Source organism: Lycium barbarum, chromosome 3, assembly GCF_019175385.1.
Source record: "Lycium barbarum isolate Lr01 chromosome 3, ASM1917538v2, whole genome shotgun sequence".
NCBI lineage: Eukaryota > Viridiplantae > Streptophyta > Magnoliopsida > Solanales > Solanaceae > Lycium > Lycium barbarum.
In genome coordinates, this window is record NC_083339.1 from 118,425,030 (window position 1) to 118,439,726 (window position 14,697).

The 14,697-nt window shown below is 32.7% G+C and overlaps 1 protein-coding gene across 1 annotated transcript; it reads left to right on the plus strand.

Moving 5' to 3' along the window:
* Positions 1-9,171: 9,171 nt before the first annotated feature.
* Positions 9,172-14,321, plus strand: LOC132632014 (hydroxyproline O-galactosyltransferase HPGT1). The gene is made up of 12 exons (XM_060347792.1): positions 9,172-9,559; positions 9,640-9,703; positions 10,663-10,712; positions 10,800-10,990; positions 11,550-11,613; positions 11,695-11,767; positions 12,217-12,340; positions 12,493-12,580; positions 12,699-12,749; positions 13,369-13,440; positions 13,522-13,634; positions 13,824-14,321. The coding sequence occupies exons 1-12, from the start codon at positions 9,456-9,458 to the stop codon at positions 13,844-13,846; spliced, it is 1,017 nt and encodes a 338-aa protein (XP_060203775.1). The 5' UTR covers positions 9,172-9,455; the 3' UTR covers positions 13,847-14,321.
* Positions 14,322-14,697: the final 376 nt, after the last annotated feature.

Consider the following 14,697-nt stretch of genomic DNA (forward strand, 5'->3'; position numbering starts at 1 on the left):
AGTGGGGAGGATATAGATCATGTCACTACACCCAACGGTGACCTTTTTGATTCGTGTACTTATGGATTCTAATTTTGTTATGTTTTGTTGGATATGTATATGATGTTTAAGGGTTTGAATGTAGTTTTAATTCGAATTAGAAGTACTTATAAGTTTATGATGTTTAAGTGTTTGAATGTAGTTTTAATTTGAAGTACTTTGAGGTTGAATTTGATTGTTTATAAGTGTTTGAATGAACAATGTTTAAGTGTTCAAGTGTTTGAACATTGTTTATAGTTGTTATGTTGCATTGTTGATGAATTGGATGGTTGTTTTGGTTGATGAATTTGGTTGTTTGGAAATTGGCAGGTTTAGCAGCCAAATGCTTTAAAAAAAAAAAAAACAGATTTTCGACCACATGTGGTCGAAAAGTAGCCTAGATATTTCTAACTTTCGACCACATGAGGTCAAAATTGTAACCAGAAAATACAATTTCGATCTCATGTGGTCGAAATTTAGCAATATTGTTACCAGATTTCAACCACATGTAGTCTAAATTTTGGGCAGAATTTACAATTTAGAGCACATGTGGTGGGAATCTAGCAACAATATTGCTAAAAATTGTGTAAATAAATTTCTTTTTATATTTAAATGTTTTTAGATTTTGATCACATGTGGTCGAAATATTTATAAATATAAATTAAATAAAAAATTATGTTTTCGACCACATGTGGTCGAAAATAGTTTCTCTCTTAATTTAAGTAGAAATTTGATTTCGACCACATGATGTCGAAAAAACAAATTCGACCTACGTATTAGCGACCTGCGCGTGTGATCGAAATATTGACTTTTTTAACCACGTGTGATCAAAATTTTTGATCGAAAATTCCTGTTTTTTTTTTTAGCAGTAACACTCCAAGAAGTTTTTGGATTAAATGTTCCTCCAATGTGAAATGTCTCTTTCAATTTACTCGCGCACTCGTAAAAGTAGGGCCGAATCTTTATTTGAAGCAACCAAAAGAGTTCAAAGTGGAGACTTTATTAAAGTAGAGCACTCAATTGGTCCCTCAATTAAAGTGGAACACGTAGTTATCTTAAATCTCAATGATGCATAGTGTAACGATTTAACGAAGACAACGAATATATTGATGCAGTGTCCCACCAAAACTTTTAAGTAGTCCCTCCATTTTATTTTACGTGGCCTATTCTAAAAGTAGATTTTTTTTCACTTGTCTATTTTATCAAATTAAGAGAAATTTACTAGTTTGCTTCCAATACTACTCTTATTATTATTATTATTATTATTATTATTATTATTAACAACATAAAGTAATAGTAATAAAATTTAAAAATTTAAAGCATAATTAATAAAATTAATTTAGTAAAATAACCTTCTAATAAATACTTTCTTGAAGAGTGTCAGCAAGTAAAATAAAATTGAAGGACCGAGGGACTATCACGTTTGGTACTGCTATTAGTGAGTGGTACGACACTCTTTTTTAGTAGGTCCTGATTCACCAATTTGCAATGTGGAATCTTGTACTTCTGGACACGTGCTGTTAACTTATGAAGAACCATAGGCAAATCCAAAAATTTAACTCTATACATCCAAGATTTTGGTTTCAGCCATTGGATTCATTACCTCATTTAAGTAATGAGTTCATAGCTCAATTTTTTCAATAATTTTAATGAATTTTATAATGAAAATTCAGGTTTAATTTAGGATAACCTATGGGTTCAATTAAACTCATATCCGAACTATTGGGTCCGCCCCTGACCTCAGTTAGGAGGCCATGACAACGGTAGGTGCTGCGGCCATCCCTTACCTTTTGAAACAGAATGCACAGTTATTTGAGAACAGTCTGAGTTTAGAATTTGAAGTTTATAAATTTATATAGTGACTTTAAATTAATACAATGTAAAAAATAATAGGTTATAAGGAAATATATAAATATTTACTGAAGGTTTTAATATATATATATATATATATATATATATATATATATATATATATATATATATATATAAACAATTTTTAGAATAAAAGAAATATCAACTTTTTCTTAAGCAGTCAAAAGGTCCAAACCTGAATTCGATTTCCGTGAGAACAGAAGTTCTCTCATGGTACAGGCCGAATTATGCGCCATCAAGGTAGTCATTTGCTTTAATTATTTACTTCAATTAGGCTTAAAAGATGCACGCAGCTATGCAAACTAATTTAAAGACAACAACTCTTGATATTATAATAATCAGCAGGTGTCACAATCTTAAATATTGTCGTCCAATCCGACAGGGTTTTTTTACTAACGAAAATCAGAATTGTAAATAAATAAACATATACTAATAAAGAAGGTAAGAAGATAAAAGCGTAATTTAAACATAGCAAAGATATCTCTTGGACAAGAATGACTCCGTCAATAAATGCAAGACTAATTTAATACTTCTTGGACAAGGATAGCTCACTAAATACAAGATTAGTTTTCTTCTTAATTCACCATGATCAAGAGTATATAGTTATAAAACATTAACAATCTCAATTTCAATTTCTTATTATGAAGTATCATTTTCATTTCTCAATTTTTGTTTCTTATTTGTCATAGGCAATTCTCTATTTATTAACATACAATTTCTTATTATGAAGTATCATTTTCCTTTCTCTATTTTTGTTTCTTATTTGTCATAGGCAATTCTCTATTTATTAACATACAAAAAAAAAAACTTGTGGCTGGAATATATTGGTAACTTGCTCCCTACAACATAAAATAAGCAATAAAATCCAAATAATGTCGTGCCAATTCTCAAAAGACACCTTTCATAATTCATACGACGAAAAGTCGCTTTATATTGCTTAGTGGCTTGATGGCTTCTATTCACATAGTCACAGTGCCAGTGCCACAAACACTGAATAATTGGATCTTATTCAATTTATTAAATATTATGAATGACGTCATTTACAAACCAGACTACGTCACTTGTTGCGTCATCTACCATTCACCAACTCGCCTGCACTTAAGAGTGTAAACTAACGGTAGTGAAATGAAACGAAAATATAATGAAATACTCCTCCTGTTTAAGTTTATTGCGAATGTATTTTTTTAGTCCTTTTAAAAATGAATTGTAACATTTAAGTTCGGTAATAATTAATTTCATACTACTTAGTTTACATTTAATAAGAAGTTTTTATAACCATGCAAATATTATGTCATGTATTAGCCACAAATTTCAAAAGATTTATAGCAACAAATATGCTATGACATGCTTAAGAGTTAAGATCATAAGATTAAAAAATCAATTCTTTCTTAAACTACATACTGATTCAAATGACACACAAAATTAAAACGAAGGGAGCAGTATAGTTGAAATTCTGGTGAAGACAAAAAGAATTAGACTATTTCTTTCAATCTACACAACTTTTGAACGTATAAAGTTACTAGATATCTATATATAAAACAATTGAAACATATATAGACCGCGCGGACACAATTATTGTTAAAAAAAAAAAAATCTCCGGCCCCAGATCCAAGATATCTGTTTAGGATTTTAGCTCAAAATTCACATGCAAGATTCTTTGTCTCGACTATTTAACAGCTAGCCTTTTTTGGATTAAAAACTAAAATGGGAAAACTTTCCTATTTATGCAAAATCTGTGTCCAAAGACTTTAGGCCTTGACTGCGCTACTATTTAACACTTGAAGACAAACATATAGACACAAAACGTGGGCGGTGGAGGCCGAATAATAAGAAATACTGGCAAGTGGCAACCTTAGCAGTGGACAATTTTGCGATTCTAACTTTTCGGCTTTTTGTCTCAATTCTCAACTTTAAATAGTGTGTCCTCCCAATAATGTGGTGGAATCAGGAATAAATAGATTTCTTATTTTCTGATGTTCCAAACATAATAATCTTCGATCTTCCGGGCAAGTAGTCACTGTGGCTCGCTGAGTCGTTGCATCTTATATTCTTCTTGTACACACACCTAAAACCACTATCAAAAAATAAGAATTAGTTGCGACAACTTCTATACCTAAATATTAAAAATTCATTGTTAATTATATTTGATAATAAACTATCAAAAATTATGTTTACTACAAGCTAGTAAGCGATAAATTAACGACAAATTCCCTAGCTAATTTCTGTTTTTTATGTGTGTGCATGCACACAGTCATAAAATATTTAAATCACTCTCTAGTAGGTAGGGGTGTACAAAGTAAACCGACAAACCGCACCAAACCGATAAACCGAGTCAAACTGAGAAAAAAACCCGACTAGTGGTTTGGTTTGACTTGGTTTGGTGTTGGAGAAAAAAACCCGACCATAATTGATTTGGTTTGGTTTTAACTAAAAGAAGTCAAACCGAACCAAACCAACCCGACATTACATGTATTCAATTTTTAAAATATTTTATACATAAAAATATTTATTTGTAAAGTAATTTATAAATATTTCTTAAATTTTTTCGTAATTTTTTATCTATTATCATATCATTCAAGCTTGAACTTAGAATTTTGAATGTCAATAAGTTTTATATCCTATGGATGTTAGTAACTCAAATAAAGTTCAAACCAAAACCAACTCAGCACTAATCCTAACAAAAGAAATTCAATTTATCACTAGAAATGATAATAATGTTGGATATCTATTCTTTAGTTTTGCATAATTGATTTAGAGGGTAAAAATAAATAACTTAAGTTTTTTTTCTTTGTCATATAATTAATACTTATTTTAGCATGACTTAGTATTTTTAGATTATGGTCATTTTCTTTTATGGCTTGTTAATTATCAATATTTATTTTTACCGATTATATTAGCTTTTGTTGAATATTTTAATACAATGTCATCACTCTTCTCATATTTTGTGTTATTTTCTTAAGAAACACCTTAATTATATAATTGTATCTTACTAGGACTAAAGAAATATTTAAAGTAAAAGTTATATGTTTTGTATCAAGACTATTCCGAAAAAAAAAATGAAAAATCCGAGAAAACTGAACAACCCGAGAAAACCCGAGGTTGAAAAACCCGAATTTTATTGGTTTGGTTTGGTGTATAAATTTTAAAACCCGACGCAATTGGTTTGGTTTGGTGTTTAAAAAATCCGAACCAACCCGGTCCATGTACACCCCTACTAGTAGGTAAAACACTACTACTAGTACTATATAAGTTGGACGTATAATTCAAAACTTCAGTGGGATTTGAGTATGAAGTGGTTTTTCAGTACTTCGTCCTTTAACCACCAGGTCAGAATTTCATTGATCATTATACACAGATCTACTAGTAGGAATGACTAGCAGAAGTCATTAAGGAATAAATGAAGTCAAGTTCAATATTAATCCTTGACAGTTGACGCTGCAATGCAACAATATGAAGAGAAAGAAGTGAAATATCCCTTGTCCTATTGGGCTTCACCCAATCTGAAAGATTTTCATTTTCAGCCTGCTGGACTGGATCCCAAAGGGAAAGGGGTGACTTAGTGGAATGACCTCCACAAGCGGCCATCTTCAACTTTTAGTCCCATTTAGCAAAACTTGTAAAAAATGACCTCCGTTTAAAAAATTGGCTGGCAAAATTCTTGAACTTTAGTTAGAGAAAAATGTCACAGTTTGCATGCACGAGTAATATGCAAATTTTCAAACAAAATTTGTAACTTCGGACACGAACTCTTGCAGCTTTATCTTGTACAATACGTCATAAAGTGTTTAAACTTATAAAAAATTATACATTATGGTTATGTCTAAATTGAAATCTCAAGAATATGCTAATATGTACAATTGCCCCATATATTCATTTAGCATTTTTTACTTACATAAGTAACAAAGTTGTAAGCAGTTCAAATAAATGATACATACATAGTAAAATGTACAAAATACAATTCGAATTTTTAGCACGACTTTGTAGGTGTTTTTTTTCTTTTTCTCAAAGTAACAATTTTTTACATTAGGAAAAGTTTGCAAACTTACTTGAAATTGATGGGTTATCATATGTTCTCTAGGAAATAAAAAAACTCATTTTACTATCTCCGTCGTCCCAATTCAAACGTTTTAATTTGACTGGTCAATGAGCTAAAAAATAAAAGGAGGTTTTTCAATCTAGTGGTCTATAATTAATTAAAGATGTGTATAGTTATTTAAAACTTGTGGTCTCAAACTTGCCACATAGAATATTGAAATTGAGAAACTTACTAAATATCGAAAATATTCTTTTTTTTGTGAAACAGACCAAAAAGAAAAGTAGCACATTTACTACAATATTTTCACAACACAAGGAATCACCGTACTTCCTTGATTGATAGTAATTCTTTTAAGGGAAAAGAGTCAAAAATGCTTTCTACTTTGGAAAAAGGGTTAAAAATATCATCCATTATAAATTTGGGTATAAAAATATTCCTCCTGTCATTAAAGTTTTCAAATATACCCCTATCTTAACAAAATACCCAGATCTCCCAAAATAACTCGATTTCATTTTTAAACCCAACCCAACTACATAAAAAATTCATATGCGACCAACTTGTTCCCGAGTCCTACATCTGGAGCCACTAGGTACAGGAGCAGGTAACTCATATGGCTTTTTTATTTAATTGGGTCGGATTTAAATAAAGCGGGTTTAAAAATAAAATTGGGTTATTTTAGGGATTTTTATTAAGACAGAGATATATTTAAAAAATTTAATAACGGGATTTTAACTCAAATACGGAGGATATAGTAGGGGTGAGCGTTTGGTTTTTCGGTTTGGTCTTATCAAACTTCGGTTTGGCTATTTCGGTTTCGTTTTTTTGAAGGTGGACACCGAACACCGAACCAAACTAGTTCGGTTCTGTTCTTTCGGTTTCAGTTTTTTGAAGTTTGGTTCGGTCCGGTTTCGATTTTTTTGATATGATATTAGAAGCGATTCCATTTACACTAATTCATATTCTCAAAAGCAACAAAACATAAAACTAACAAATTAAAATCAAAATCAAACAAACAGGATACACAAGAACAGAAAATCATAACTATAATATAGGATTACTAGGTGTTATATACATACAGTAAGAATAATTAAAAAAACACATAAAGGACAAACATTAATCCTAAAGACACATCCTAGTCACCTTTCTTTGTTAAGCATATTTGATTTTCTCAACTGAAGTGGAAAATTAGGGATACAAAAGCAAAAGAGAGCTTATTACAATTGGGTGTTTTTTGGGCTTAAACTTAATGGGTCTAGACTATTTTAATTTTTTTGGGTAATGTATAAATTTCGGTTTAAATTTCGGTTCTTCAGTTCGGTTTCATCAAAGTTCGGTTTGGCTATTTCGGTTTCGGTTTCGGTTTTTTGAAGGTGAACACCAAATACCGAACTCAACTAGTTTGATTCGGTTCGATCCGATTTTTCAGTTTTAGATATTTATGCCCAACCCTAGAATATAGCCGTTTTTGCAAAGTAGAGAGGGTATTTTTGACGCTTTTCCCTTCTTTTAATTCGAGTGATGAGAAAATCTATATATATAATAAAGCTAGGCATAGACAAGGTGATGTGGCATCTCTCTATGCCACCATTCCTATTTATCTTTTTTCTCCTTTTTTTGACATTTTTTCATTTCTTTAATTGTTTTTGTTTGGTTGGAGAAGGCAATATTTAAAGAATTGCTGAGGTATTTTGGTGATAAAAATCCTTAACTGCAATTAATCATCTATTAACGTAAATGAGTAATGATTACAATTAAACAGTAAGTAACGTTCTTGCTCCTGGAAAGTCAGCCCGTTAATTGCTATTAAAAATCCAAAACAGTATGATCATGTGAAGCAAAACGACTCAAACAATGATAACCCAAAAGAACCTTCTTGTCTTTTCATTCTATATTCAAGCTCTTTACCCAGATAGGCATATATATATTTTTGACTAGATATATCATCTTCTTATTTTGGATTTTAATGATAAATCTGACACTGATTCATGATCTTCCGAGTACAAAACTAACTAATGTTGGTGAGTACTTTTTACTATTTATTTGTGTTGTCAATTTTACTTTGTTCCTTTCTCTCTCATCCTCCTCTAAACAAGCATGAATACCAATTGTGTCTATTGAATTGAATTTTGTTGAAAGACAATAGACAGTATTGTTATGGAGTCATGGAGAATATCACTCGGCCTTATGATGAAGAGGTCAGTTATACTCTTTCCTACAATAACAATAATAATGATTATGTCTTAATTCTAAATAAATTGAAGTCGGCTATATGAATTTTCACTGGTCATGTCATTCCATATAATTCATCGAAAGAATTTATTAATATTTCTATTAAATGTAATAACATTGATGATCCTTTGACATTGTCAATGATTTCCTATTGTTTGCTTCAACAACCAATAGGGAAACGTCTAATTGTATGTGAAGGATCTCAATCACATAATATTTGGTCTCATTGATTCCTTCTGAATTATTTAATTGTTAACTAATTTTGTTATTGTTGTTTCCCCTGCCATTCAAGATCTAGAAATCTCAAATCTAATACAATTAAGAGTTTTCCTGAAGTAGACTCAGCTTTCCTTTTCACCCTCTTTTATCATGTGATATTTGATCAACTTGAATTAAGAATTTCTGGTGCAGGTTGATAAAAAATACAAAATTTAATTCCGTCGACAAAATACAACATAATTGAGTTTTTCCTTCATCTTTTTCATCTATTTTCTTTTTACATTTCTTTTCATGTAGCTTCCTTTCCTTTTTAGTAATTTTTGTAATTATTATATGAGAGAAATGAAAAGATATTCATGAGTTTGTTTGATAAACCATCATACAACTTCATCATCACATCTCCCTTTTTTTTTTTTTATCGATTTGTTAAGTTTATTGTTTGAATAAGAATTTTTGAGTGACCTATATAGTATAAGTATTTATTCTTTTAAAGTTTTTGGAGTAATTTTAAACTCACATGCATATAGGAAGTATTCCAATCTAAATTCCTATTGACGCGAACTTGACGATATTGGCGAGGTCGGAGTTAAACTGTTTTTTTTTTTTTTTTTTTATATTTGTGATTTTAATTATTTATTCTCAGGAAAAGTTAATTTTTTAGATTGACTCTCTCTCTCTTTCTCTCTCTATATATATATATAGATAGATAGATAAATTAAAAGATCCACTAAATTCTTCACTTACCGCGCGAAGCGCGGCCAATATCACTAGTTCATGAAATAAGGTGAGCTAGTTATAATGGAGCTTTCGACCCAGAAAATGAAATGTAGGTTCGAATGGGACCCGCCTACACAATAAGTGTAATTAATTAATTCCCAAATCGGAACATATAACTTCCCAATGGCTCTGAAATCCATATATATCCGAACTGAAATCTTTCCTTACCCGCGACGCCAAGTGTAACCGCACTGAGTCAATGTACATTAACCCATTTTGACTCGGAATTACTGTTTTGTTTGGATCCACCAAATTTATAAACTATAAATTAATATTCGTGGTTCAAGATTTAAGAAGAAGAAAAATGCAAAGCCGGGGATCCAATTCCCGAACGGGGGTTCGATCCCCAATTTCATCACTCATGCTTGCCATGTTCGCTACTATGGCTTCCTTCTATGTCGCTGGCCGGTTTGTTTTCCGTCAATTTACTCGCTAGTACATTTCTCTGAGTTCACTGATTTAATTTTGTATTTTTTTTTATGGTACAGTTTATGGCAAGACGCACAAAACAGGGTTTACTTAACTAAAGAGCTCGATAGAATAACTGGTCAGGTATGTAAATATGATCTACTAACCTCTCTTTTTGAGTGATTTTATTTATTTTTTTGGATTTAGTAGTTTTCTTGGACTGATGTGAGTAGTATTGTTTTGTCAATGTATTGGCTTTTTAAATTGGATCCCACTTGGCGGATCCAGGATCTTAATTCAGTGTGTACGGAGTACTACGAAATAGGCGGTATCACTTTTGTAGCAGTGAGTGCATATTTGATCTTAAGAAATTCATTTAATATGTAAAAAATATTAATTTAGACTTGGAATCGTGGCTACGCATATGTTAATGAACAGGAATATTGTTCATATGGTTCGAATTGGGTATAGGTGGTTGTGGTTGCACTAACTGTCCAACTACCACATCCGCCCTAGAGTTTGTGACGTACAAAAGATTTGTCCGGAATATGTATAGTATATTAGATCACTTGGAAGCTTGTGCTGAAAAATCACTATTGTCCAATGTGATTGGTGTTCAACATGTAAGATTTAAAGAAAGAGCAATTTTATGCAGTAATGTATATAGCAACCTCTATGCAGACTTTCTCTATCTGGACAATTAAGACAGTATAACTAGTAACAGTTTGCCTGCATTCTCGAGCAGACCTTCAATTTTGATGTGAACTTTGAGCTGTAATCTCAATTTGGTTGCATAAGAATAGTTTTCGGGCACGTGTATCATTTAGTAGATCATGGGAGGCTTGTGAAGAAAAGTATCATTACTTTCCTACTGCCTATGCGATTAGTGTTCAACGTGTAAAATTCGAAGAATAACCTTCTCTGGTTTCATTAGGTTTTGCATTTTTCGCAGTAGTATCTAGCAACAGATATGCAATCTTCTCTGAATTGTGATGAAATCAGTAAATGTTCTCCTACCATAGCTTGATGTCCATTCTTGAGCAAACACTCAATTTTGATTTTTGTGCTTTGTGAGGAAATTAATATTTCTGGTTAATTTCCAGGGACACTCTGCAATATCTGTTGCAGACACATTAAAGATCATAGAATGCAGGTTCTAAAATCTTCCCCTCTCATTTTGTGTTAATTTATGTTGCAATTGACAAATTTACTAGTTTAATTAAAAATGTTTGGTTATTAGGGAGCAAAGGAAGAAACTATCTGCTCTAGAGATGGAACTGGCAACTGCCAGACAGGAAGGATTTGTCTCCAAACAATCATCAGATATGAAGAAAACTCCTGAAAAGGGTCCATCAATAGTAATAGGAATTTTCACAGGTTTTGGGCGCAAAAATGATAGAGATGCTATAAGGAAGGCATGGATGTCAACTGGTATGGTATCGGTTTTTATGATGTATTGATTATTTTTCATCTCGTTCTTCACATAATCATGATGTTTTTATTATCCCCTCCACCAGAAATGGAATGCCACAACTTATCTTGGGAAGACTATTAAGAGGATAAATGAAAATGGACATTTGGTTAAGCTTTACGAGGGAGGGGAATGGGTGGGGCATGCGGGGCTTCCTAGTTGCTTTCTAAATTTCAAGAATATTATTGAAACATTGAGAAGTGGATAACTACATCAGCGCAATCTCCTTTTTTTATTTTTGGTTTTATCATATAACAAGGTAGAACTTGTTTTTTTTAGTAACATGGAAACTATTTTGAGATGACTTAGAAACGAAAGGTGGGGTCACTGGATTCATGATGGAGGATGCAATTTGTTCCATAGTGGGGAACTTATCTTATCATACCATCACTTTTAATTTGACTTAAGAGTAATTTATTAGAAATTTCATGGAAGATTTTCAAGTCATGGTCCTGTAGGTGTAGAACTATGCATGTCTTCTCAAAGTATTTTTTTTCTCACATATTTTCCTACATCCAGGTGCAGCTTTGAAAAGAATGGAGGAAGAGAAGGGCATTGTTGCACGTTTTGTCATTGGCAGAAGGTATTTTCTTATGGCTATGGCCTCTGTTCTGTTGTTAGTATTTACATAATTGGTTTCATTCGCTTGCACCTCAATTTGCAGTGCTAATCGTGGAGACAGCTTGGACAGGAGCATTGACAGTGAAAACAGTCAAACTAATGATTTTTTTATTCTTGTAAGTTGTTAAACTAGTATATTTTTTCATTCTTATGACTTATGAGTTGTTAAATTAGTATATTACTTTTTATTCTTGTGAGTATTTAAATCAGTATATCCACTAGAATGACTAGAATGAAATATTCTCATTGCATACTTGGCAGCATCAAAGATTTTTCTCGAGGTGAACTCATCTTCCTTGATTTAGTTGTTTGCTTCAGATACGAACAGATCAATGTCCAACATAGATAACAGGAATTCCCTAGGACTGCTAAAATTGACATGATATAGACCATGAAAAATATGAAGGTGAACTGCAATGAAAAACATACTTTCCCCATTAGCATGCAGCAACTTTTATTTCCGAACCAAAAGATTTTGCTTTTAATCCTCAATTTAGTCCTTCCAGCTTGAGAAATTCAGCCATGCAGAGTGGTATTGAGCTGACAATGTCATCTGTTTGGACAGGAAAATCATGTTGAGGCACCTGAAGAACTCCCAAAGAAAACAAAGCTATTCTTTGCACATGCAGCAGACAGCTGGACTGCTGACTTTTATGCAAAAGTCAATGACAATGTCTTTGTAAACCTAGGTATGTACAGTGATAAGCAAGCACTATAAGCGAACTACTACGACTCCCCAAAGAATTTTGCCAGAACATATGGGTATTTTACTGCAAATACTTGCTTTTGGCATCTCCCGACAAGTTAATATAAGCTTCACTAACATGCGGCTATGCTGCAGATTCGTTGGGAAATACACTTGCGTCATATTCGAGTGTCCCTCGTGTATATATTGGGTGCATGAAATCAGGCGAAGTTTTCTCTGAACAGTGAGTGTCATTGAACAACTCCACTTATTGATAATATTCATCTGAACTGAAATAGTTGCATAGAAGTGCTTGAGGTTATCCTTTATGAATATGATCACTCTTTACTTGATTTTGACAGGGGCCACAAATGGTATGAACCAGATTGGTGGAAATTTGGAGATGGGAAAACGTAAGTCCTTGGTGCCTTTAAGAAAGTGCATTTACCTGTCTCTGTGTTGCACAAGTTTTAATTTACTCTCCGTGCCCCTTAGTCCATATAAGAGGAAGGCTCAGTATAACTGAAAGAGGAGCGATGCCTTTTTTGTTTGTTAAAACTTCTCTTGCTCTGTTGGAGCTAGACTGCAGATATTGACCTTTTCAGTTACCTGAATTTTCTTGGGGAGGCCAAAATTTTCAAATCACATTTGCGTCATTTCACAATTAGCATAGTTACCAGTTACCTGTTCTTTACAGAGTTAATTAAGTGTATCTTCTCCAAATTTGGAGATTCTCATGACAGCTTTGGAAGCCGTCTTTCCTCAAAAACCCAAAAAATAATTAGAAAGGGGGTTTTACCATTTGCTTAAATCGTAGCTTCAGGAGCTTAATCATGGTATTTCCTGGAAACTGAAGCCAACTTTCGTAATTACTATGATGCACACCCAAGTTTTTTCCCTTCTATATACCAATATACCTCCGTCTGCTTCAAATTCTGCTAGTCTATTCGGTTTTGTTGGAATACATGTTATTTATCTGTTATGAAAAGATTACCAAAATGGCAAATTTCTTTTGTTGCTTCTTTCTTTTAGGTACTTTCGTCATGCTTCTACAGAGCTGTTTGTAATATCCCAAGCAATGGCTAGATACATTTCAATAAATAGGTGAGTTCTCATTCCCTTGCATTCAGCATATGAAATGTGGATGGCCGTTCAACAAATAGTAAACCCTGGTTTGACTTGCAGATCCCTACTCCGTACTTATGCACATGATGATGTCAGTGTGGGATCCTGGTTTATTGGTGCCGATGTCAAACATGTAGATGACAGGAAGTTTTGCTGCTCGTCTTGGTCATCAGGTCTCTTTATACTTCTTTCTTTATACCAGCAACCTTCTTGGACAGATTAAACCATGATCTAATGAAGTATCCTACTTTTTAGTTAACTGACTGTTGATATATGAGTTTGCTGGACCACGGGAATTGAAATGAAGTGCTTTTCCTGGACCAAGTCGCTGGACCTGATGTAACCTGTGATGTGTTTTGCAGGAGCCATTTGTTCGGGAGTGTGATTTAACTTGACTGAAAGGTCCAAGAGATATTTAGAGTGGCATGCTTGTTGATTTCCTTGCTTCGCAATTGCTAGCATTGTTTCATGGCAGTTAGGTTTTGGTAACGCATCTCTGTCAGGGGTTCTTCTGAAGTTCATTCCTTAATCAAAAAACATATGTAGATTGCGGAGCTGCCAGAATTGTGAGGATTCTTTTCTGACGTAAGTAACCCATAATACATCTGATGTATGTGTATCCATTCTTTAGGAATTCGGGGTATTTAACCCCAACCCCTGGGCTTGTCAGGGTCAGACACTAATTTTACCATATTAAGATATATTCATTGCTTATTCTTTGAGTAGCGAAGGTGGAATACTGGATACTTGAATACATCTGTGAATTTTAGGATAATGTACTTTCTATGGTGACGAGTTTATGTAGATAAAATTCTGTAAACGAAAATGACCTTTTATATGTATTATCTTTTTCACTATTAGTTGCTTGTATCTGAACCGTCAACCAGCTTATAAATCTGTGCGTGTGTAGCTTATAGTCAGTTTGGAGGATCGACAGCATGTCCATGGTAAGCGAGCTAGCACAATTTGCTAACAAATCAAAGTCATCCACAGTCCACATTCACCTTATATTAAAGTTTTGTTTTGCTAAACTTGACGAGTACTATTAATATTTCAGAACCTCTAAATAAAGTAGAAGAAGTTTACTTTTAAGAAATGTGAACTGTCATACAAACCATTTTACTCTAATGATATCAGAAGTTCAAGTGATTTACTTTTTGCAAACTAAACGAACATGTTACTTAATAGGTTAAAGCGAAAGTAATGAGATAGTTTAAGTTCATTTAAGAAAAAAAC